The sequence below is a fragment of the Meleagris gallopavo genome, chromosome 23 (genome assembly GCF_905368555.1).
Source record: "Meleagris gallopavo chromosome 23, MGAL_WU_HG_1.1, whole genome shotgun sequence".
Taxonomy (NCBI): domain Eukaryota; kingdom Metazoa; phylum Chordata; class Aves; order Galliformes; family Phasianidae; genus Meleagris; species Meleagris gallopavo.
The window spans coordinates 2,716,253-2,738,769 of record NC_139426.1 but is presented as its reverse complement, the minus strand read 5'-3'; the positions used below and the strand labels follow the sequence as shown (position 1 = coordinate 2,738,769).

The 22,517-nt window shown below is 53.7% G+C and overlaps 1 protein-coding gene across 10 annotated transcripts in view; it reads left to right on the top strand.

Moving 5' to 3' along the window:
- Nucleotides 1-20,236, top strand: part of AGRN (agrin) — a 62,945-nt gene extending 42,709 nt beyond the window's left edge. For 8 of the 10 annotated variants that reach the window (XM_085242090.1, XM_085242085.1, XM_085242089.1 and 5 more), the window contains 27 exons: nt 385-585; nt 1,877-2,022; nt 2,151-2,256; nt 2,449-2,562; nt 3,543-3,707; nt 3,846-3,989; nt 4,156-4,280; nt 4,555-4,660; nt 4,782-5,165; nt 5,278-5,412; nt 6,132-6,259; nt 7,749-7,863; nt 8,101-8,220; nt 8,411-8,770; nt 9,576-9,768; nt 10,154-10,369; nt 10,485-10,714; nt 11,121-11,255; nt 11,378-11,474; nt 11,806-11,970; nt 12,211-12,322; nt 13,087-13,203; nt 13,350-13,539; nt 13,893-13,980; nt 16,323-16,547; nt 16,911-17,014; nt 17,542-20,236. In XM_085242090.1, the coding sequence (XP_085098216.1) occupies nt 385-585; nt 1,877-2,022; nt 2,151-2,256; nt 2,449-2,562; nt 3,543-3,707; nt 3,846-3,989; nt 4,156-4,280; nt 4,555-4,660; nt 4,782-5,165; nt 5,278-5,412; nt 6,132-6,259; nt 7,749-7,863; nt 8,101-8,220; nt 8,411-8,770; nt 9,576-9,768; nt 10,154-10,369; nt 10,485-10,714; nt 11,121-11,255; nt 11,378-11,474; nt 11,806-11,970; nt 12,211-12,322; nt 13,087-13,203; nt 13,350-13,539; nt 13,893-13,980; nt 16,323-16,547; nt 16,911-17,014; nt 17,542-17,699 (4,379 nt within the window). In that variant the 3' untranslated portion in view covers nt 17,700-20,236. The remainder of the gene's footprint in view (nt 1-384; nt 586-1,876; nt 2,023-2,150; nt 2,257-2,448; nt 2,563-3,542; nt 3,708-3,845; nt 3,990-4,155; nt 4,281-4,554; nt 4,661-4,781; nt 5,166-5,277; nt 5,413-6,131; nt 6,260-7,748; nt 7,864-8,100; nt 8,221-8,410; nt 8,771-9,575; nt 9,769-10,153; nt 10,370-10,484; nt 10,715-11,120; nt 11,256-11,377; nt 11,475-11,805; nt 11,971-12,210; nt 12,323-13,086; nt 13,204-13,349; nt 13,540-13,892; nt 13,981-16,322; nt 16,548-16,910; nt 17,015-17,541) is intronic. The other 2 variants (XM_085242086.1, XM_085242093.1) reach the window with 2 other exon arrangements.
- Nucleotides 20,237-22,517: the final 2,281 nt, after the last annotated feature.

Here is a 22,517-nt window from a genome sequence, read left to right as displayed (position 1 = left end):
TGCTGGGGGAGGCACCGGAGTAACCTGAGGGTGGGGATGTGTGGGGTCGAGCAAAGGAAGTGGGCTGCCATCAAAATGGGAGGGGTTCCATCCCCAGGGGGTGATTCCTCCCTGCTTGTGCGTGTTCCCAGCACAGGAAACCGTCTGTGCTGATTTCTCAATGAATTAAAAGCCTTGCCTCAGTTGTTTTTTTGTCATTAGAACAAATGACACTTGAGCAAAAGCAGCGCGTTGAGCCTCATAAAACCAGTCCAGCTGGTCTGGTGTTCCAGGGCTGAGCAGTGCACGGGTATCCTCCCTAAAATTGGGAGAAAAGAGTAATGGGGAGCGACTCCCAGGAGCTGGAATGAGAGTAAATGGAATTTCTTGCTGGTGTCCTTGCAGAGTCCTGCGGCAGCACAGTGTGCTCCTTTGGCAGCACGTGTGTGGGTGGGCAGTGCGTGTGTCCCCGCTGTGAGCAGCAGCCCCCGGCCCAGGTTTGTGGCACCGATGGCCTCACCTATGACAACCGCTGCGAGCTCCGAGCAGCCTCCTGCCAGCAGCAGAAGAGCATCGAGGTGGCCAAGATGGGGCCGTGTGAGGACGGTGGGTTGTTGTTCTTCCCTTGGCTGATGCCACCTGGGCAGGGAGTTGTATTGCTGTGTTAATTGCATGCCTTATGTTGCACTTATTCTGGAGGAAGAGGAGTGATTGAGGTGCCCAGAGGTTGCTCTGGGTGGAGATGCTCCATGAGGATGCCCAGGGTTGTTCCATAGTGCTGCTCCCTGATGATTCCCACTTGGCTCTGTTGGCAGTAGCAGCGCCAATGGGTCTGGGCAGCACGAGGCTGCTCTTCCTGACCCCTTCCAGAGTAGAATAGTGTTGGGGAGGGGGGAGCTCATCTGTAGGATGCAGCATCCCTCATTGCTAGCCATCATCCCACTCTCCTCAATAGTATCTTTTAATTATCTCTGGGTACTTGGGTAAAGCAGCTCAGCATCCCTCTGGAAGCAGGCTGGGACCTCTCAGCCTTGCCTTGCTGGTGGTCAGACACCAAGAGCCTCCTGAGCTTACTTCTCTATGGGGGGAAGCCATGGGTTAATGCAGGCTGAGAGCACAGACCTCCCCCAAACCTCACTTCTGTGATGCTGCCATTCCCCAGCTCACTGCACTGGGAAGGATGTCAGTATGTGGCAGAGCTCAGGGATAGGGCAAGGCAGAACATGGTGTTTGATCACAGCCCTCCTTTGGGAATTTCAGGTTGATGTCCCTCTGGGAAAAGATCTTAAATAATTCTCTGTGTAATGCCAACTCCCAGCCTTTGATCACTCAATAAAAAGGGGCAGGTTTTCCTTTTTTGCTTTTCTTTCCCCTCCCCCTCCCCCCCCTTTTTTTTTTTTTTCCTTTTAATTAAAGAAGCCTTTGAAATCAGCGACATCTCTATTCTTGCTGCTGGAGCTCTGGGCACCTTATGGAGAGACAGCCAGGCAGAGCACAGCGTTTATAGGTAGGGCAAGAAGGCCTCTGGTCAGCTCCTAAGCAATTCAAATGGCATAGGGATGCCTTAACTTATTATTGTAATGATGAGAGCACTTGCTTTCTGCAGGGGAGGAGATCTTCTCTGCGGTAGAGGCAGGAGCATCCTAATATATAGGCAACCTGATCTGGTGGTTGACAACCCTGCCCACAGCAGGGGGATGGAACTGGATGATCTTTAAGGTCTCTTCCAACCCACACCATTCTATGATTCTGTGGCATGTTGGCCCAGGAGATATTCATGCTGGAGATATTCAGAAGTGTCTGGAAATGCTCCTTGGGCAAGGTGGCCCTGTTTGAGCCATCTGCTTTTCCCTGGTTCTGCCAGGACCCCCTCTCACCACGCTTCTCTTCCATCCAGAATGTGGCTCAGGAGGCTCAGGCTCTGGTGATGGCAGTGAGTGTGAGCAGGACCGATGCCGGCACTATGGGGGCTGGTGGGATGAGGATGCAGAGGACGACCGTTGTGTGTGTGACTTCACCTGCCTGGCAGTGCCACGCAGCCCGGTAAGCATATGAAGCATTTCTGGGCTGCTCTCCTTGCTCCCTTCAGCTTGGTGGCCTTGCCACATGCTTCCTGGGGCATCCCATCGGCAGGAAACCTGCTCTGAGAGCTCCCCTCATCGTCCTGACAGGTCTGTGGCTCTGATGATGTGACTTACGCCAATGAGTGTGAGCTGAAGAAGACGCGGTGTGAAAAACGCCAGGACCTCTTTGTCACCAGCCAAGGAGCCTGCCGTGGTGAGCGAGTGCCAGCAGCACGTGCCATCCCCATCCTGGTGCCCTGACATTCCTGTTTCATGCCTGGCCAAAGCTGGGCCTCACTCCATCACCTACCCCAGCATCTCTGCAAGGACCGCGTGGTTTTGAGAAACGCTGCTCAATCTCTGCGTTGGCCATAACGCCCCTGTGCCTCTCTGCCTTGCTCCACAGCCCTCACCACGACCCCACCGCCTCTCCCAGTTGTGCACTGCAGTCAGACCATCTATGGGTGCTGCCCAGACAACATGACCCTGGCACTTGGTGTCGGTGCAGCCGGGTGCCCAAGTGAGTGATGGTCCCCATCTGGGGGGATGCTTGGGGTTCCACTCTGGGGAGAGAAAGGACGGTCCCAATTCCTCAGTTAGCTAGCTAGTTCCATTAATATTTACTAAATCATTGTCAGAGTCAGCACTTCAGCAGAAGGCACATTTTGAAAGGCATTAGCACACAGTTAACAGCTGAGGCTGTGACTGTCTGTTAGGGAAACCCATCACCCTATGGAGACACGGCTCACGCCATACTTGGGCCTGGCTAATGCCTGTGTGATGAGGATGCAGTGCTGCTTAATGTACCATATAATTTAAAAAGCAGCAGTATTCAGCCGGTGTCTCTTCCTGGAGCTGGCTGAGATGGCAGGAGTGGGGCAGGGGGACTCTAGGAAGGAGGTGGAACATCTTGCTTTAGCATCACCCTGATGGCGATGGTCAAAGTGATGTTCCACAGATCATCCAGCCACAGAAAGAGCTTCTTCCTCACTGTGGAATCCTGTATTCCACTGGTTTCTGTCCTGTATGTGCTGGCAACAAGCATACAGCAGGAGATAATCCCCACTTGAACCCCTAGTGCAGATTTCTCTCTCGCTTCCTGCCCTGGACACACCATCTCCCTGCCTCTATCTGCTCCCAGGGTCTCCTTTGCTCTCCAGCTCTGACCCACATCCCCTTCCCACTGCTCCTCAGGGGCTAAGGGAGCATTTCACCATCTATCTTTGGATCACTTCCCTCCATCAACTTCCAAATTAATGAATTAATAATACACTCCTAATAGCTTCCTCTCTCTTTGATGTCAATGAGTGAGGAGCTGTAGATGAGAGCAGAGCAAGCGGGTTAATCCCTGGAGATCATCTCTGCCTTGTAGCTGGAGGAGGTGGTGGGCACAGGGTGGTGGGTTGATGGTCAGATTAGATGATCTTAGAGGTCATTTCCAACCTTTATGATTCATCCTGCTTGGCCAGGACTCACCTTGTGCTCTCTGTTGGCTCGCAGGCACCTGTCAGTGCAACCCCTATGGCTCCTATGGAGGAGCCTGCGACCCTGCCACGGGGCAGTGCTCCTGCAAGCCAGGCGTTGGGGGGCTCAAGTGTGACCGCTGTGAGCCTGGCTTCTGGAACTTCCGTGGCATCGTCACCGACAGCAAGAGCGGCTGCACACGTGAGTGCTGGCTTCTGTGCCATTTCCAGCTAGGAACCCTAATGCTGCTCCTGTTGCGAGCCAAATTCGGTGGCTGTTTCTGCAAAATTTGCACGACTGCACCGATTTAATGATTTCTTTTTCCCCCTCCTTGCTCAGCCTGTAACTGCGACCCGGTGGGCTCAGTGCGTGATGACTGTGAGCAGATGACTGGGCTCTGCTCCTGCAAGACTGGTATCACTGGCATGAAGTGCAACCAGTGTCCCAACGGCAGCAAGATGGGCATGGCTGGCTGTGAAAAAGGTGAGGGGGAGGTGTGTGGCACACAGAAATGCTGCTCTACCGGGTCCCTGGGAGAGCTGAGACCTGAGGAGGGGGATTTGGATTTCACATTGGCTCTTGGGTTTTATTATTTTTTATGCTTGGTATATGTTTTGTTTATCTCTTCCCCCTTCTCTCCCCACTCTAGACCCATCAGCTCCAAAATCCTGTGAAGAAATGAGCTGCGAGTTCGGGGCCTCATGTGTGGAGGTCAACGGCTTTGCCCACTGCGAGTGCCCGTCCCCACTCTGCTCAGAGGCCAACATGACCAAGGTCTGGGGGATCACTAGGGACTGAGCTGGGCTGTGGGCACAGGTACATGTGGCCAGCCTGGTTCTGCCAGGCTTGGAGTTCAGCTCCTGCCCACCCGGTCATTGCCTTTGGTGCATGGGGCAGGAATGTGCCAGCCATGAGCATCTCCAACACAGGGCACTGTGCATCACTGATGCCTCTGAGCTGCTCTGCTCAGTTTGAGGACAGGTTTATTTTGCCTGAGGCTTGTTGGAGGACAGATACACCTCAGACCTTGTGTCATTTCTTCTCCCAGGTGTGTGGCTCTGATGGTGTCACCTATGGGGACCAGTGCCAGCTGAAGACCATTGCGTGCCGGCAGGGACAGCTCATCACAGTGAAGCATGTGGGGCAATGCCACGGTGAGTGCTTCCTGCACCTCCTCGTGCCCTGCCTATGGCTTGCACTGTGCTTCCCAGCACCATGGGCACCCTTTCCCAGACCGGGCCCTTCTTAACTTCCCTCCCTTGCTGCTCCTTGTAGAGTCCATCACTCACACGAGCCACACGATGCCACCCACCCCTCTGCCCACCTTGCCCTTGGACAAGCTCATCATACCTCCACCACTGCAGCTGACCACCCGGGCTACAGAAACCACCGAGCTGGCCACTAGCTCCCTGCTGATGGAAGCCAGCCCCACTGCAAGAAGTCACCCTACAACAAGACGTGTCACGACAACCCGACCTGCCACCACACCATGGATGACCTATGGAGTGCTGAAGACCACCGTCCGTCCGCTCTCCACCTCTCCAGTGGTCCTGGCCACCACTCAGCCTGCCTTCGCTGAATCAGGCAGTGCAGAAGGCAGTGGGGACCAGGAGATGAGCATCAGTGGGGACCAGGAATCCAGTGGGGCAGGCTCTGCTGGTGAGCATTGCTAGGGAGGTCACCTGGGGTCTTAATGAAAGAGATGAGGCTGTGTCCCAGCCTCATGGTCTAACAGGAGTGAGGTCCTACCCGTGTTAATACTTCCTTGCAGGGGAAGAGGAGGTGGAGGAAAGCCAGGTAACCCCAACTCCAGCCATTGAGAGGGCAACGTGCTACAACACCCCACTTGGATGCTGCTCTGATGGGAAGACTGCAGCTGCTGATGCAGAAGGGAGTAACTGTCCAGGTAAGTGTCTGTTTTGGTGGCCAGGAGATGGACAGAGCCCTTGCAGGGCACAGAGCAGGGCAAGTGTTGGCAGTGAGCCCTGCCTTGATCCCAGCCTGGGCCTGGGCTCTCAGTGTGTCATCCCCTCTTTGCTCTGGACACCACATTCCCCTTTTTAACGCACAAAAGAATATAAGTTATAGACTCTCACATGCTTACCAACAGCAGGGATCTCCATAGCTCCCAAAGCTTTCCTGGAGGGGAATCACACTTTGGGTTCCCGTTGCAGTTTTGCCAGGCTGACCCCAGCCTACTCACAGCATCTTTACTCAGTTCTCCCAGCACAGGTTTTCTCCTTGCCCAGAGCCACATGTGGCCCTGTTGAATGCCCATGTCTGATCCGACCGTGTTGACTGTGTGCTGCTCTGGCTAACATCTTTCTCTTGTTACTCAGCCGGTGCAGGGGGGCTGCTCTCCGGGTCGGAGCTCAGAGGAAACTGTATGGTAAAAGCTGCCATCTTCAGCCTGGTCTTTGCCATCTGCTCCAGCACTCTCTGATACTAATCCTCCATGGCGCTCTCCCAGACCCATCCAGACTAACCCCAACACTGGCACTACCCGCACACTGCCATCACCCTCTCCCCCCCCAGGGAATTGAAAGCTCCTCACGGGTCAGCCAGATGCCTGCCCCCCATCCCCGTGAGCCAACTAAAGGAGTTTGTCTTGTCTCCTTCCTGCAGCTACCAAAGTCTTCCAAGGAGTCCTCATCTTGGAGGAGGTGGAAGGCCAGGAGCTGTTTTACACGCCTGAGATGGCTGACCCCAAGTCAGAGCTCTTCGGGGAGACGGCCAGGAGCATTGAGAGCGCAGTGAGTCCTTTGCATTTGATTGGAAGTCCAGCTAGTGCATTTCTTGCTTTGAAAGAAAAAAAGGCCCTATACAGCCACCCCACTAGGACAGGGGCCAGGTGCTTTCCTAGAATCACAGAATCATGAAGATTAGAAAAGATCATTTTGGTGATGGGGCTATTCAGATGAGAGAGTCTTCTTTAATTTCTTGGATTTCCCAAAGCACCTGCGTCTCCTTGAAAAGCCCATAGGCAAAAGTGTGTCCCAGATCCCTTTGCTCCTCCAATTCAGCTATGCAGCTTTTGGAAATCCACTCTCCCACACTTAAAGAGAAGTCCCTTGTATTGCCAGCTCTTGGAGCAGGTGGGCTTTCGTAGTAATGTGTACATAAAGGCATGCCAAGAAAATATTGGTGGGGTAAAAGCGCTGTAACCCAGTCTGCAGTGTGGCACAGCAAATACAAAGCATCTTTGCAAGGAGATTAGCATATTTAGAGCTGCTTCCAAGCTGCACTTAGAAGCTGGCAAGCCCTCGGTACAGTCATATAAGCAGATGTGTGCCTGGCATATGGACCGTATGGTTCATTCAGTTCTGCATCACAAAAGCAATATTTCCCAATACAATAGTGGCTTTTAGCTGAGGATTCAAACCCACACACATAAGGCTTCATTCACTGGTTCTTCTGTTCTCCCCACTGAGGGTACAGAAGGCTTGACTGGGTTTTGTTCTCCCAGGGATGGGGAAATGACACAGCATTGGCCCGTAGGACATAACATACCTGACGTGCTCTCCTTTGCTCCTCTAAGACGACTGTGCCCAAATTTATGGGGGCAACTATGGCATGGGTCCAATTTTAAGTTATTTCTTCTGTCTTTGCCTTGAAGCCAAGGGAAGGAAGTGGTGCCTTCCAGCTGCAGTGATGCTGGTCCCACACGAGGCTGGGCGGGCTGCTATCAGGGTGATAAAGCCCTGACTGTGTCTAAGTGGTTGCACTATCACTGTCTCTTTCGTGTGACTTCAGACAAATCCTGCAACGTCTGAGAGGCAGGTTTTAAAAGGCATTCATGTGCTTAGAGATGCAGAATGGTGCCTTACGGGATTTTCCAAAGTGCATAAGCAGGTTTATCCAGATTTAGAAGAGATCAGTAAGACTTAGATGCCACACAATAGCAAATCCTTATATGAACTGCAAGATGTCTCTGGTCTGCACACATCTCCTCCATGGAGATCTCCCCTGCACTTTCCCCACGTTGCCTTGGTCTTGTTCTAACCTTTGAATTCAGGCCATAATGAATAGGGATCTTCCCAAATTATCCCTACCCAAAGGAGCACTGTTCTCTGCATGCGTCAGTTGGATTTCTTGCAGAGGTTTTGATGCAAACCTAACTGGGTTGAAACCAAGAGACTCACTGAGACCTAAGACCTTTTGCTGAAGGACCCTAACTCCTTGCCCCCGATCTCCCCATTAACCAGTTTGTTTGCCTTTCCTCCTCCACCTCCAATCCATTAGCTTGATGAGCTTTTCCGAAATTCTGACGTTAAGAAAGATTTCAAGAGCATCCGTGTCCGAGACCTGGGGCAGAGCAGTGCAGTCCGTGTCATTGTGGAGTCCCACTTCGACCCAGGTAAGAGCTGTTCCAGTGCTGAGAAACCAGCAAACCTTGTAATTTGTCAGGGATGTGCCCTTTGTCCAACAAAATCAGGAGGTGCTGGGAGGATCTGCAACCTGAGCTGGTGCATGGAAGGCTGGAAGCATTCTTGTGGGGCAGGGAGTGATTCAGATGCATCAAAGGGAGGTTGTGAAGGGCAAACTGCTTGGTAGGGTTGTGTTTCACACTTGTTTTTCTCCTGGCTGTGATCAGCCACTTCCTACACGGCAGCTGACGTCCAGGCGGCTCTGCTGAAGCAGATCAGAGCCTCCAAGAAGAGGACCATCCTGGTGAAGAAGCCCCAACAGGAGCACGTCAAATTCATGGACTTTGGTGAGCGCTCTGTCTGTCCATGGCCAATCCCCCGTCCCTCGGGTTGGGCACTTGGGTTAGGGGAGAGGGCTCTCATGCTTTGGTGCACGCAGCAGTCTCACTGATCCTCCCTCCAAAACCCAAGCTCCTTTCCTCTTTGCAAAGAGACCTGCAAAGCACCAGCCTCACCCCGCGCATTGCTGCCTTCCAGACTGGATCCCCAGGCTCTTCACCACCACCGTCACCACCACCACAGCCACCACCATGGCACCCGCAACCACACGGAGGCACACCACGGCCTCTGCTGCCACCACAGCCCACGTCCTGCACCAGGACATCGCGGGTCACCCCAGTGCCAAGCTGGCAGCACCCGTGAGCACCAGGAGGCCTACATCCACCCTGCCTACCACTGCCCGGCGCAAGCCCACTCGCCAGCCCCCCAGCACCACCAAGAAGCCCTCGCGACCCTGCGACTCACATCCCTGCCTGCACGGTGGCACCTGTGAGGATGATGGGAAGGAGTTCACCTGCAGCTGCCCAGCGGGCAAAGGAGGAGCTGTGTGTGAGAAACGTAGGTGGCCTTTGGTTTGCCTAGGGGTGATGGAGCTCGTGGCCATTGGATGGCAAGGGACAAGGGGAGTTAGAACCTTCCAATTCAAATGGTTCTGTGATTCTATGAAAACTGGGGACAGCAAAGTCGTGGGAAGGGAATCGCTTGGGGCTTTTGGTTCCAAACTCATGTTCCAACCAAGGATGCTGAGAGGATACAAGCGGGAAAGTGATCTCCAGTCATCCGTTCTGTTGTATGCTCTCCCCAAGCACTGTGATGTGCACTGGCTGAATGGGGATAGGGAGCAAACCCAGCCCTGTACTGAATGATAGTGCTGCAAGGGTCAGTGTAACCTCTGTACCCCAGCCAGGAGCAGGCTGTGCAAGCACTGTAAGTAGTAAGAGGCAAAGCTGCAGGGGAAGAAGGTGGCAGCAGCAATTTCTTGCTGGCTGTGCTACATCAGTGCCCAAGAGCATGGGGATTGTGAGCTTCTGCTTTTGTATCTCATGGCATTGCCTGCGGCTCCTGAAGTTACTGAGCACAGAGAGACTGATGCTGTCTTTTGCTGATGATTCAGGTGCTATTCCCCCATGCTCAGAGCTGCTTAGCAAACAGCCTCGTGCACATCATGCTCACCCAGAGCTGCTGTTACGCACTGTGAGCTCCAACTGTCACAGCAGAGCTTTGGGTGGCTCCAAGTGCTGATTCCTGGAAAGCTGTGTCCCTGAAGCTCTAAGCTGAAGCTCTAGAAGCTGCTTCTGGATGTGGATGCTGAATCCTGTTCCTTCTAACGGGGCTTGCTCTTCTCCCTCCCTGCCTCTTGCAGACATCAGGTACTTCATCCCCAGCTTCGGTGGCAAGTCCTACCTGGCCTTCAAGATGATGAAGGCATACCACACCGTGCGCATCGCCATGGAATTCAGGGCCACGGAGCTCAGCGGGCTGCTGCTCTACAATGGGCAGAATCGTGGCAAGGACTTCATCTCCCTGGCGCTGGTGGGCGGCTTCGTGGAGCTCAGGTGGGTGCCCTAGGTGCAGGCTCCCAGATGAGGGAGTGGTAGGAGCAAATGGAGAAGAGGGGGAGCAATTTTTGCAGTGTATTTCCCTGTGGCACTTTGATTAATTCGTGTCGCTCGGTTTGAATTTTAAAAAGCTAGAAGGTGTGGGAAGTTGATTTTTTTTCTGAGCTCTTTTTTTGGCGCTGTTCTTACACTGTAAAAAGAAACATAGGGGGAGTAGAGGGAGAGAAAAGCCCCAGAAACCCGAGGTGAAATTATTTTTACCTTTCCAAAAAGGCACAGATTGAAGTTCCCAGCTTCAGCCTGGGGCGCAGCTGCCCTTACGGTGCATGCAACCTCGCTGCGAGGTGGCACGGCTGTCAGCCCTCCCCATCCTCTGCTCCAGGTTTAACACGGGCTCTGGCACGGGCGTCATCACCAGCAAGGTGCGCGTGGAGCCTGGCAAATGGCACCAGCTGGTGGTGAACCGCAACCGCCGCAGCGGCATGCTGGCTGTGGATGGGGAGCCCCACGTCAGCGGGGAGAGCCCCACGGGCACCGATGGGCTCAACCTCGACACCGACCTCTTTGTTGGAGGAGCTCCCGAGGACCAAATGGCTGTGTGAGTAAAGGCGTTGCACCGTGCCGTGGCATCCCGATGGAGCGTCCATTAAAACAAGTGCATGGAAAGTGCTGGTGTTTTTCTCCCCCACCCACCGTGTCCTTTGTCCCTTCAGAGTGGCAGAACGTACTGCAGCTACGGTTGGCCTGAAGGGCTGCATCCGCCTCCTGGATGTGAACAACCAGATGTATGACCTGCGGGAGAAAGGCAGCGATGTGCTGTATGGCAGTGGGGTGGGCGAGTGCGGCAACGACCCCTGCCACCCCAACCCCTGCCACCATGGGGGCATCTGCCACGTCAAGGAGGCAGAGATGTTCCACTGCGAGTGTCTCCACTCCTACACCGGTACGGGGCGGGGCATTGCTGGGGCTCCTGGTCCCGCTGGGTGGTCCTAAGGGGTCCAAAAGCCTTTGGGTGGCAGAGGGGAAGATGCAGTGGGGAGCTTTGGCAGTGCCTCCAAGAAGTGTAGGATGAAGCCATGCCCATTGAAGACAGAATCAATTTCAGATCTCACCATACATGCATGAGACAGGGGATAGGATCTGTGTATTTGAGGGCAGAGCCATCTGTGGGCATCACCTGTCCTTTTGTGGGGTCCTTGGGCCATGTGAGCCCAAGGGACAGAAGGGCTGGCAGGGCCATCAGGGGATATGCCATCCTCTGCCCACCCCAGAGCAGGGTTTTCTCTGGCCAAATTGTGCCCACTGGCTGTTAGGGATGCCCATGTGACCATCTTGCTCTTCTGCTGCAGGTCCAACGTGTGCTGATGAGAGGAACCCATGCGACCCGACGCCGTGCCACATCTCTGCCACTTGCCTGGTGCTGCCAGAGGGAGGTGCCATGTGTGCCTGTCCCATGGGACGGGAAGGAGAGTTCTGTGAGCGAGGTGTGTTGGGGCTGGGGAGGGCTGGAGCTGCAGATGACCTCAGCTTGCATGACTAGGAGCCCCTGTTTGATGCTGAAGCTGCTCTGCCTCCCCTTCCTCACCATTCCCTCGTTTGTGCCCAGTGACAGAGCAGGACCACACCATGCCCTTCCTCCCAGAGTTCAATGGCTTTTCCTACCTGGAGCTGAACGGACTGCAGACCTTCGTTCCTGACCTGCAGTAAGTGCTCAAGAGCATGTTGCCAATGGCAAAACCTTGGAGATTTTATCTAGAGGGACTGGGATTGCTGGAATTGCTGTTGCCAGGCTGCGGCAGTGATGTACCAAGGTGCCTTGTGCTGCAGTGGGCTGTGTGAGCACTGCAGGCTGGCATCCTGAAGGTGGCATATGTCTCTCCTACATGGCAGTTCTGCCTGTCGGGTCAATGGGTGGCATCCCTAAGAGATCTGTGGGATCAGGCAGGCAGATGTCTCCAGGGCCCTTTGCACAAGGGTGCTGGAAGAGTCTGTGGGCAGCTGGTTTGAAGGGTATTTTTATCCTTCTCTACTCAGGGACAAAATGTCCATGGAAGTGGTGTTCCTGGCCAAGAGTCCCAGCGGCATGATCTTCTACAATGGGCAGAAGACAGATGGCAAAGGAGACTTTGTGTCTCTGGCTTTGCACGATGGCTACCTGGAGTATCGATACGACCTGGGCAAAGGGGCAGCCGTGCTCAGGTAGGGCTGGAAGCAGGATGGTGGTGACTACAGGGATGGTGGCTGCTTCCACTCCCAGTGTTGGCTGGAGCTCCATCCCCAGCATGGATGCAGGGGAGGTCCCATGCTGGCAGCAGTGACTCCTGTTGGCTGTGATTGGGACCTGTCCCATGGGCTGTGCCTGTACAGGTGGAGTGGGTATTCACAGGGGCTCATTACAGAGCTCTCACCGTATGTCTTCTCCTCCCTTCCCATCACCAGGAGCAAAGAGCCAATTCCCCTCAACACCTGGATAAGCGTTTTGCTGGAGAGGAGTGGGCGCAAAGGGGTAATGAGGATCAACAATGGCGAGAGGGTGATGGGAGAGTCACCGGTACGTTGACAGGCCAAAGCAAGCTGCCCAGAGCTCTCTGGGCTTCCAACCCTGCTCCCCTCCTATGTGAAACCAGCTGAGACTTGTGGGCTTTTAATCCTGGAGGTGCATGGAGGGTGGAGGAGGAGTGGGCGAGACCTGGGAGCTGAGGATGCTGTGGGACAGCCGCTGCACACTCCTTGCTCTTGCTATCCTGCATGTTGTGATGTTACCCACTGATCTTCCATTTCTCTCTCTCTTTCTCTCTCCCTTTGATTTGCATTTGTATTTTTCCCTCCCCTGCTGTCTGGATCCCAGAAATCCCGTAAGGTACAGATAAGTATGACCCACTGCACCTCCATCTCATCTGCCATTGGCACGTTGTTCTTCTGTTTTCCATCCAGATCTCAGTGTCTCACCTGCTCCCCTTCCCATCTGACCAAGCAGCTTTAGGATCTCTGTAGATTAGAGACACTCGTTTCCTCTTCATTAGTTTCCAGCCAGTTGTTGCATTTTTGTTTCAGAAGCATTACAATTAATCTGGTCATTTTTCTTGTGTTAACTCCACAAAGCATTAGCTAGTGACTCATATAACTGCATCCTGGTCCTGCTGCCGTGGCCCAGGTCCCCAAATCATTGGAGTTAGAGGAGAACCTCCTTTTTATCACTGAAATGGCCGATAGAGTCATGGAATGGCTTGGGTTGGCAGGGCAAGGATGCCACTCACTAGATCAGGTTTGCTGTGGCATCTGAATGAATCTCCTTTCATCTCCTCTCCTTTCCAGGTGCCTCATGCCTTCCTGAACCTGAAGGAACCATTCTACGTGGGGGGAGCCCCCGATTTCAGCAAGCTGGCTCGAGCTGCAGCCATCTCCACCAGCTTCTATGGAGCTGTGCAGAGGGTAAGCCCGGTGCCAGAGGTGCCAATCTCCACGAGGATATCCCCAGCACGGGTCCCTGTGCAGAAGGACGTGTCATGAGGACGTGGGGCTCAGGGCTCATAGTTACGGGGTACAAAGGCTGACTCTTGTCCTTCCCCACCTTCCAGATCTCCATCAAAGGGGTTCCCTTGCTGAAGGAGCAGCACATCCGCAGCGCCGTTGAAATCTCCCCCTTCCGCGCCCACCCCTGTACCCAAAAGCCCAACCCATGCCAGAATGGAGGCACCTGCAGCCCCCGGATGGAGAGCTACGAGTGTGTCTGCCAGAGGGGCTTCTCTGGGGCTCACTGCGAGAAAGGTGAGGCTGTCATGGCAGGAACCCCCACCAGTTCCATCTTCTTGTTGTGCTGGGGAAGCACAGGGTGTTGGCTGGTTGCCAGTCTCCTGCAGATGGGTGGTCAGGACCATCATCAGGCCTGGGTTCCTCCTTGACTTTAGCCAAGAAACCACAAAAGCTGCAGATTTCATGTCAGTTGGCTGCAAAACTGAAGCTGGCCCATGCTCTGCCTATAAAGTCAGAGCTCAGGGTTGCTGTGCTGCTGTGTCTGTGCCTGCCTCCCTCCTTTGTGGATAAAGGAGGACCTTCCTGATCCCCAAGGACAGACAGGCTGTGCTGTGTTGCCTGACAGCTCTTCTTTTTCCCACTTTCAGTGATCATTGAGAAGGCAGCTGGAGATGCAGAAGCCATTGCATTTGATGGTAGGACGTACATGGAGTACCACAACGCCGTGACAAAGAGGTAACCTGGGTGTGGAGCTGAGCAAAACAAGGAGTTGGAGAGATAGGGACAAAGAAGCCTAAAACCAGTGTCCAAAGAGAGGCTGTGAACCTTCACTTCCAGCCCATACCTCAAAAACTGCCTTGTTGATGGAGGGGTTCCCCACAGTGCCAGCGTCAGGTCTGGGTGCTGGGGTGGGGTGACACTGATGTTATGCTCCATCCATTTCCTCTTTGCACCCTCTGACCCCTCTTGCACTAAATTCCTGCCTGAGGAGAGTGTCTGCGTTCTGTTTGTTGTCTGTCTCTCTGTCTGTCCGTCTCTCCTCAGTGTCGTTGTTTCTTTGTTTTCAAGCCACCTGAGCAATGAGATCCCTGCGTAAGTACAGCCCTCCCTGCAGCCCACCCGTGGGACAGGATGGGGACAGGCATGGGGACATTTGCCTGGGGCTGCCACGGGTGGGCACTCCCAGCCCATGGCAAGGATGGCACAGCTCTGGTGACTCGCCAGGGTTGCTGTTTGGCTTTGCTGCAGGCAGATGTTGCTTGCTGCAGCTTAGCTTTAGTTCAAAGGGATGAGCGCAGAGCAGGAAAGGTCCCAGTACGAGCCTCTTCCATCAGTAGCAAAGTATTAAATATGGAAATAAAATAAGTGGACGAGCAGCACTGATGAACCACATCCCTGCAGAGGAGCAGAAAGCTGCTGCCTTCGTGTCTTGTCTCTCCCAGCACCCGCAAGGGGAAGGTCACCCTCCCCAGCCACCTCCCCACCTGAGCCAGCCTGTGCCCGTTTGGGCTGTGCATGCCCCATCCTGCAAAGGGAGCTTAGCACTTCTCCCCAAATCCCTCAGCTGGGATTTGGCAGCGGCTCTCACCGGGCCTCAAGGGCTCATTGGGTTGCCCATAAAAAGTCACTTCTCCTTCCTGCAGACAGATATCGGGTGTGCCTCGGGCAGGACCGCCACTCCAGTTGCTTCTCTGGGCTCTGCTGGCCACGACATGCCCGTACATTTTGTTTTGAACATACCTTGTGATACGTACATATCTCTGGAGCTGGAGCCCCTAACGCAGCCAGCAGTGCCAGCAAGACAGCTGTACTCCTGGGTTTCCCCTTCTCTGTGCACACCCAAGTGCCCTGAGGCTGACTCAGAGCAGCCTTACGTGACCGTGCAGCTCCCATTGCCCATCCCAAAGGCTGGCAGGTGGCTGGCCATGAAGTGCTCCTTGCATGGGGCCTTCCCCAGAAGGTCCCTTCCCCAAAATCTCCCTTCCCCAGCAGTACCCCACAATCCCATCCTAGCTGCCTGGCTGCACACCCCAACATTTTAGCATGAGGGATCAGCAGGAACACGAGCAATCCCAACCCAGGAGAGCATCACCGTGCTGGGACAGAGCTCTGGGACAGCAGCAACATGCACACTTATCCTGTTGGCTTGAGGAAGCTCAGCCCAAGAACTGCTGAGGCTGGGCAGGGTGGGAGGGCAGGGTCTCCTCTGCTGCCTCGTGCTTATTGCATGCTCCCCTTTCTTCCTGCATCTAAGTCCTGACGCATTGGACTACCCCGCCGAGCCCAGGTGAGTCATGCCAGGCTTCTCGTGCCCCGTGCTCTGCTCTCCCTGCCTCTGCGTGTCCACGTCTCCATGCTCCTTCTGTATGCTGTACTCTGGGCTTTTTGTTTGTAAAGGATGCAGCTCTGCAGGTGGTGAGGGCAAACACACAAAGGAAGCTCCAGCAGATGAGCAGCAGCTCTGTCTCTTGCTCACTGGGGCCTTTTTTTGGCAGTGGGTGAAGGGGAAACAGAGCTACAGGTTGGATATTAGGAAAAACTTTTCCCACAGAGTGGTGAGACACGGGCACAAGCTGCCCAGGGAGGTGGGAGAGTCTCTGTCCCTATTGAGAACCATGGAGATGTGGTACTGAGGGACACGCTCAGTAGGCATGGTGAAGGTGGGTTGGGGATCTTAGAGGTCTTTCCCAACTTCAGAGATTCTGTGGTTCTACCCTGGGAGCACAGTGGGCGTTTTGCTCCTGTCCAGCCCTCCGAGTGTGGTGTCCCTTGGAAACAAAAAGCTGTCTGTGTCGTCCTGTCTGTGTGCACGTGTCTTGGAGCATCCCAGGGGGGTGGATGGTGACTCTGTATGAGAAAGATGGAAACAGCAATGTGGGGAAAACGCTGTCCTTCCAGCATTCCTCCCCTGGAAAAAGGCTGTGTCTTTTTGCTGCCTCTATGGGCAAGCTCAGGTGCCAGAGCCCAGATGACCCTATCTATCTCTGGTGATGGCCTTGCTGGGAGCAGGAGCTGGGCTGGGGACCTGTTGCTTTCACAGCCGTGTTTTAACACTGCTCTGCGCTCTCCTGACGTAGCGAGAAGGCTTTGCAATCCAACCACTTTGAGCTGAGCATCAAAACAGAAGCCACCCAGGGCCTGATCCTGTGGAGTGGGAAGGGGCTGGAGCGATCCGACTACATCGCCCTCGCCATCGTGGATGGCTTCGTCCAGATGATGTATGACCTGGGCTCCAAGCCAGTCATCCTGCGGTCCACAGTCCCCATCAACACTAACCACTGGACCCACATCAAAGCATACAGGTGGGAAGGGGGCAAGAGTGGGGTTGGGGTGGACTGCTTTGGGATGGGCAAGCGGTGACACAGGGTCAAGGGTCACTCCCGTCCTTGGATAAGAATAGAGGAGAGGCATGTGGGCAATGGGGTGCGTTCTGCGACACGCCTGTCCTCCATTCTGGGAAATGCCAAAGGGAAAGGCTAAAGGAAAGGTTCATGCCTTTTAGTTTGGCCAGCAGAAGGTTTGACATTCTGCTGTCCCCGTGTTTGGGCGGTCAGGGAGTGGCGAGCGCGGCGTGGTTGGCGTGCCATGGATTGCCGTGGGGGCAGCCTTGGGTGTCTCCTCCAAGGGTTTTAATTCTATCCCTTCCTCCTTCCCTGACGGAGCAGAGTACAGAGAGAAGGCTCCCTCCAGGTCGGCAACGAAGCTCCCATCACTGGCTCCTCGCCACTGGGTGCCACACAGCTGGACACGGACGGGGCCCTGTGGCTGGGTAAGGGCTTGGGCAGAGTGAAAACCCCATGCACCCGTGGCTGGGGATCTGCAATGCCTTTGCATCCAAGTGCTTCGGACAAGTTTGGCCTCCCAAAAGCATCTCTTCCTGCTCTAAGCTGGTAGCTTCAGGTCTAACCCATCTTAGAAAGACTTCACATCCAAATAACGTCATTTTGCCTCTGAGAAGACGTTAAAATCACAGTATGGCTTAGGTTGGAAGGGATCTTAAAGACCATCAAGTTCCAACCCCATGCCATGGAGTGGGTTGCCACCCACCAGGTCAGGCTGCCCAATGCCCCATCTTTGAGGCCTTGAACACCTCCAAGGATGGGGCAGCCACGACTTCTTCAGGCAACCTCTTCTGCTGCCTCTGTACCCTCTGAGTAAATTTATTCCAAACATCTAACCTAACACAAATTCTGGCCAGGAAAGAGGTTTCTGAGTAAGGCAGGTGTGTGCAATGCTGGTGGGCAGGGTGCTGGAGCACAGCAATGTGTCTCTTGACATCCCTGCTCTCTCTTGCAGGGGGAATGGAGCGGCTCAGCGTGGCTCACAAGCTGCCCAAGGCCTACAGCACTGGCTTTATTGGCTGTATAAGGGACGTGATTGTCGACCGCCAAGAACTGCATCTGGTGGAGGACGCTTTAAACAACCCCACGATATTACACTGCTCAGCCAAATAGACCCCCAGGGACCCTTCCTCTCCTTCCCTTCCTCCTGCCTATTGCTGTAATTATTTTCTATTTTTGTAAACTTATTGCTTTTTATATTTTGGGGGGAGGGGGGAAAGGGAGGGGAGGAACCACCATTTCTGTTGGGTTATTTTGTTCGGTTGCAGTATATCCAGGTCAGTCAGACTCTAATCGAGCAGCAGCAACAAAGAACAAACCTTGAACCAAGTCTCCAAGAAGTGACAGAAGAACTTCCCCATTGCACCCGTGTTGTAAATCTCACTCATACTTGAAGCTTCTTTTGGGGTTTGTTTATTTTCCCCTCCTTGCTTGTGTTCTTGGTTGCCATTCACACCATGGGGGGATAAAGGATGCTGGTGCTGGCAAGCCCTGTGGCCTTTGTGGGTTCACCACTCGCCTATCTCAGGCCCCTGTGTTCACCCCATCTCCCTCCTCCCCCCTTCCTCTCACTATAATTTATGTGTGTAAGGATATCAAGTGCTTTTCTCCTTTGTGCTCTGTTAAATCAGGGATGCCATGCACTGGAAGAGAGACCAAGGTCTGCTCTGAGCAGGCAGAAAAGCATTGCTCTTTGGTTGTCTTATGCCTGTTTGCTGGACTGAGACGGGCTGGGGAGGGGGCAAGTGTCAGTTTCTCTGTTGGCTCTCCTCCTCCTCCTCCTCCTCTTGGACACATGCAGAAGCAGCTGTGAAACCTCATTTCCATGCTTTGTGTTGACCCAGACTTGTCCTCACCACCTGCTTGCCCTGGCTGCTCTTGCGAGAGCTTCTGTGCCCCAAACCGTGCACCACTGACAACTTGCAACACGTCCTCGGGAGCTGGGGGTCCCTTCCTTCCAGCACTGGCTACGAGGGCATGGGATTGGGTCCTCTTCTGCTTTAAAGAAACCTCTTGGACCTGTCCTGCCTTGACCCACGTCCATTTTCCAGCCTCCTGGCACAACTTGCCCTCTTGCCTACCGTGAGGACGGTTGCAGCGCATCTCTGTAAGCTGGTGTTAGAACCCATGCCATGGCAAATGCTCACCGTTTTACCTTTGTCTTCAAGCTTTTGCAACACCTGGTGCAACGCAGGGGCTTCCATGCCACGATCAGAGCTCCTCCAGTGCCATCAGCAATGGTTCCAGCAGGATGGGATGGAAGCCAAGTGGCCGGATGGGAGAGCTGGGGAGGGGTTTTTTTTTAAAGTGTTGTCTTTACTGTCTTTGAAGTGTTGTCTTCCTCCATTTGAGTCTTGAAAGCAAAGTGCCAGCTGCACAGCCACTGTGTGCAAGTGTGTGTGTGTGTGTGTATGGATGTGTGCAAACACTGGGTCTCCCCAAAGCAAAAACAAAGGGATTGCAGCTCTGAGCGCCGTGACTCAGGTTCCTTCTCCATGGGAAGAGCTCCCTGCTGCTACATGGCATCTGTCACCACTGGGCCACCACGGTGTCCCCATCCCACCCTGTGAAGGCAGCTGGCAGTGCTTTGTGGCCAACTGCCTTACGGAGCATGCAGAATGGGTTGGAAGGGTCCAGCTGGCTGTCAGGTGCTCCCTGATATCCCAGGGGCTGTCAGTTTGTGGTTTTGCACCGATTCCTATCTCACCTTCTGGTGTATCCTTCCCTTCCAAAACGCTTCCAGCCGTGAGAAGTCAGAGGATTTTTCTCAGGACGAGCCCTGAATGCAAACCTAATGAATGGGGAGAGCACCGTGGCAAACCACTTGGGCTGCTTTTTGCTTTTTGCTTCTTGCCCAGGCAAGGAAGAACCCCACTGCCTACCCCCACCCATGCAAGTCAATGCTTGATCTATTATCGTGAACCTAAAAACCCAATGGTTACATATTTCAGGGAAGACTGCAAAAATTGGAGGCTCCAGTGTTTGTGTGTGTGGCAATAGCACGTGTTGAGTGGCTGCTGTATATAATGTGTGGGTCCTGGGGGTGATGACTGCGTTGGGGCTTCCAGCTGGATGACATGGTCACCCCACTGAGACCAACAGGGAGCATGCCAGCTCCAGTGGGTAAGGGCACCATGGAGGAAGCTGCTCAATGTCCAGAATGCCACTGAAATGAAGCCAGGGTCACTGCAAAAAAAAAAAAAAAAAAAAAAAAAAAAAAAAAAAGAAAGAAAAAAAAAAAAGAGGAAAAAAAAAAAACAAACGCAACAAGAACTCTGTCTGCTTTTGCTGGGGCTTGGAAATGCCTTAAAACAGGACGCCATGTCCTCATTGTCGAGCCTGGGTCAGATTCTGCAGTGCTCCCTAGGGGCTGTGCACTCAACCTCGGCTTTATTTTTAATAGCATTTATAACATGTATGTACAACAACAAAAAATAATGACATTGAGGTTTGGGTTTTCTTTTTTTTTTTCTTTTTTTTTTTTTTTAAATAATGTCCATGTGGCTTCATTTATAGGGTAAATTAATGACCGTTGTGAACTGCTGTATGAATTCTGAAGGGCAATGCACAGTAGAGGAGCAGCATGATATAACCATTACTAACTTGTGTCTTTCGTCAATCACCATGAAATAAAGTTTGAAAACGATTAAGTATGTTTTTAAGGGGCCTGTTGCTTTTTTATTCTTTCTGCTGCTTCGTGCCTCACTTGCCCACTGGTTTCCATTTGTCTCCTGGAATCCAACCAAGCTCTGCCATAGTGGCTCATGTAGGTATGTATATCTTCCTATGGATGCCAACCTCATACTTGGAAGACTTGGTGTCTTTGCTTCCCCTCTTCTCAGGACAATCCATTTCTTTTCCTTCCTTGCCATCACTTCCTCTTGGCTTTCAGCAGTAGCTTTGCATCCCATTGGCACCGTTATCAGCACAACCTACATGATGCCCCATGTCCTGCATCTTACCTGGGGCAGCAGTTCCTCTTCTCCAACATGGGAGCCATGGATGTGGTTGGAGATGTTCCAGAGCCCGATTTCCTGCTCCAAATGGCTTTTCCTCCCAAAGCCTTTCCACGTCGAGCTGTTCTGCAAGATAAGGCGCCTGGTAGGGAAGAATTCTATTCAGCCAAGAGCTCATCCGAGTGATGTGAAGTGAGAACATCGTGTCGTGCCATTCGGGAAGCAGCTAATTCAGCACACCCCATCCTTCTGACACTCAGCAGTGATGCATGATGGAGCAGTGTCTGCACCAGCCCAGCGTGAGCCAGCTCTGCGCTGGATAACGAGACGCCGTGGCCTCACAATGGGAAACAATGGGGCCACTGTTGGAGCAGCCACAGGGGTTGCACAACGCACAACTGGGGCCATGTTTTGCTCAAGATCAGCCTCCCGGTGCCGCGTCTTCTTGACAATGACCTTATTATGCTACAACAGGCACGGGCTTGCAAAGTCAGTACCTCTTTCACGGGCTCTCTGCCAGCCCGCTGCAAAGCAATAGGAGAAAAAGCTGTCATTGTCTTGGCCAGAATGAAAAGCTGAGCTCTGACAGCTGGATGTGTTGGTTTTCTGTTCTGGTTGTTTTTTTTTTTCTTTAACTACATGCTGGAAAAACTCTTTGTGAGTGGAAAGAGGAAGGAAAGAAGGGGAAGAGCCGAGCTGGGGGCACGCTTGGGCAGGCAGCAGGCGTGATTCAGGGAAGGGCTTGGCTGTGCTTCTGGCAGTCCCTCAGCCAACACCCAGCCTGTAGTGAGAGTGAGGGGACTTGGGTACCACTATGCCTGGCCAATGGGCACCTGGGGTCAGGAGGGAAGCTCAGATGGCTTTGAGCAGCACTGGGTTCTCCTCCAGTTGACTGTTGTGGTTGGAAAGGGATTTTGGTTCCCAGGACAAACCCAGAGATGCTTGCTGCAGAATCAGTGCCCTAACCCAGAGGGCAACCCGGGCACTGGGTGATCTTTAAGGTCCCTTCCGTAGAATCACAGGATGGCTGGGGTTGGAAGGGACCTTACAGCCCACCCAGTCCCAATCCCTGCTGTGGGCTGAGTGCACCCCACCACACCATGCTGCTCAGGGCCCCATCCAGCCTGGGCTTGGGCACCTCCAGGGATGGGGCACCCATGCTGCTCTGGACACCCTGAGTCACACTGTTTCTATGACACAGAGCATGAAAACCTCCGACTGAAACAGAGAATGGGAAGGAGCAGGGGGGTCACAGCTATCTCACACACACAGAAGCCACAATGTGGTCCCTCACAGTGCAGTTTCAGTGCTGTGGCAGCCACTACATCCTGGGCAAAGGGGGGGGGAATGAGGAAGGAGAGCACAGGGCGCATTGTTACTGGGATTGCTGCTTGGCCCCCATTGCCCTGCAGCGCATCTGTGTGACCCCACTGAGCCATGAGCTGCTGCTCCGCCAGCTGCCGGGTATTCCCCGAATAGACACGGAATTCGCTGAGTCTTATTATAGTTATAAAAGTGCTATTTTTGCCACCGTGAGCGGGCTGGGTTTGGGGGGAGGAAGGGGGGGAGCAGGAGGGGACAGCTGGCTTTGTTTCCTCACCCTGCATTCATGGGAGGTGCCAGATTCAGAGCATTCGTTCGGGTTGGTCGCTGCCTTTTGTGAGAAGTGATGCCAATTATTTGAGACGAGCTCCTCAAAGACCCAAACTGATGCTTCCGATGGCAAAACGGGCACAAATCCCACGGCACACCTGGGTCAGCCCAGCCGAAAATTCGGATGTCGTGGTTTGTGTGCATCACCACGGACAAGGGGTGGGAGGGGAGAAGAAACCTCTTGAATTGGGATTGGGGAGCAGCTCAGTGCTGGCACTGGGCGGTTAAGTTTGGCCAGCAGCTCTTCATCTCGATGGCTTCAGCCCCAAACCAGAGCTGAGCTGAGATCGCTGCCCATAGTGGGAAGCTCGGGGGGCGTGAC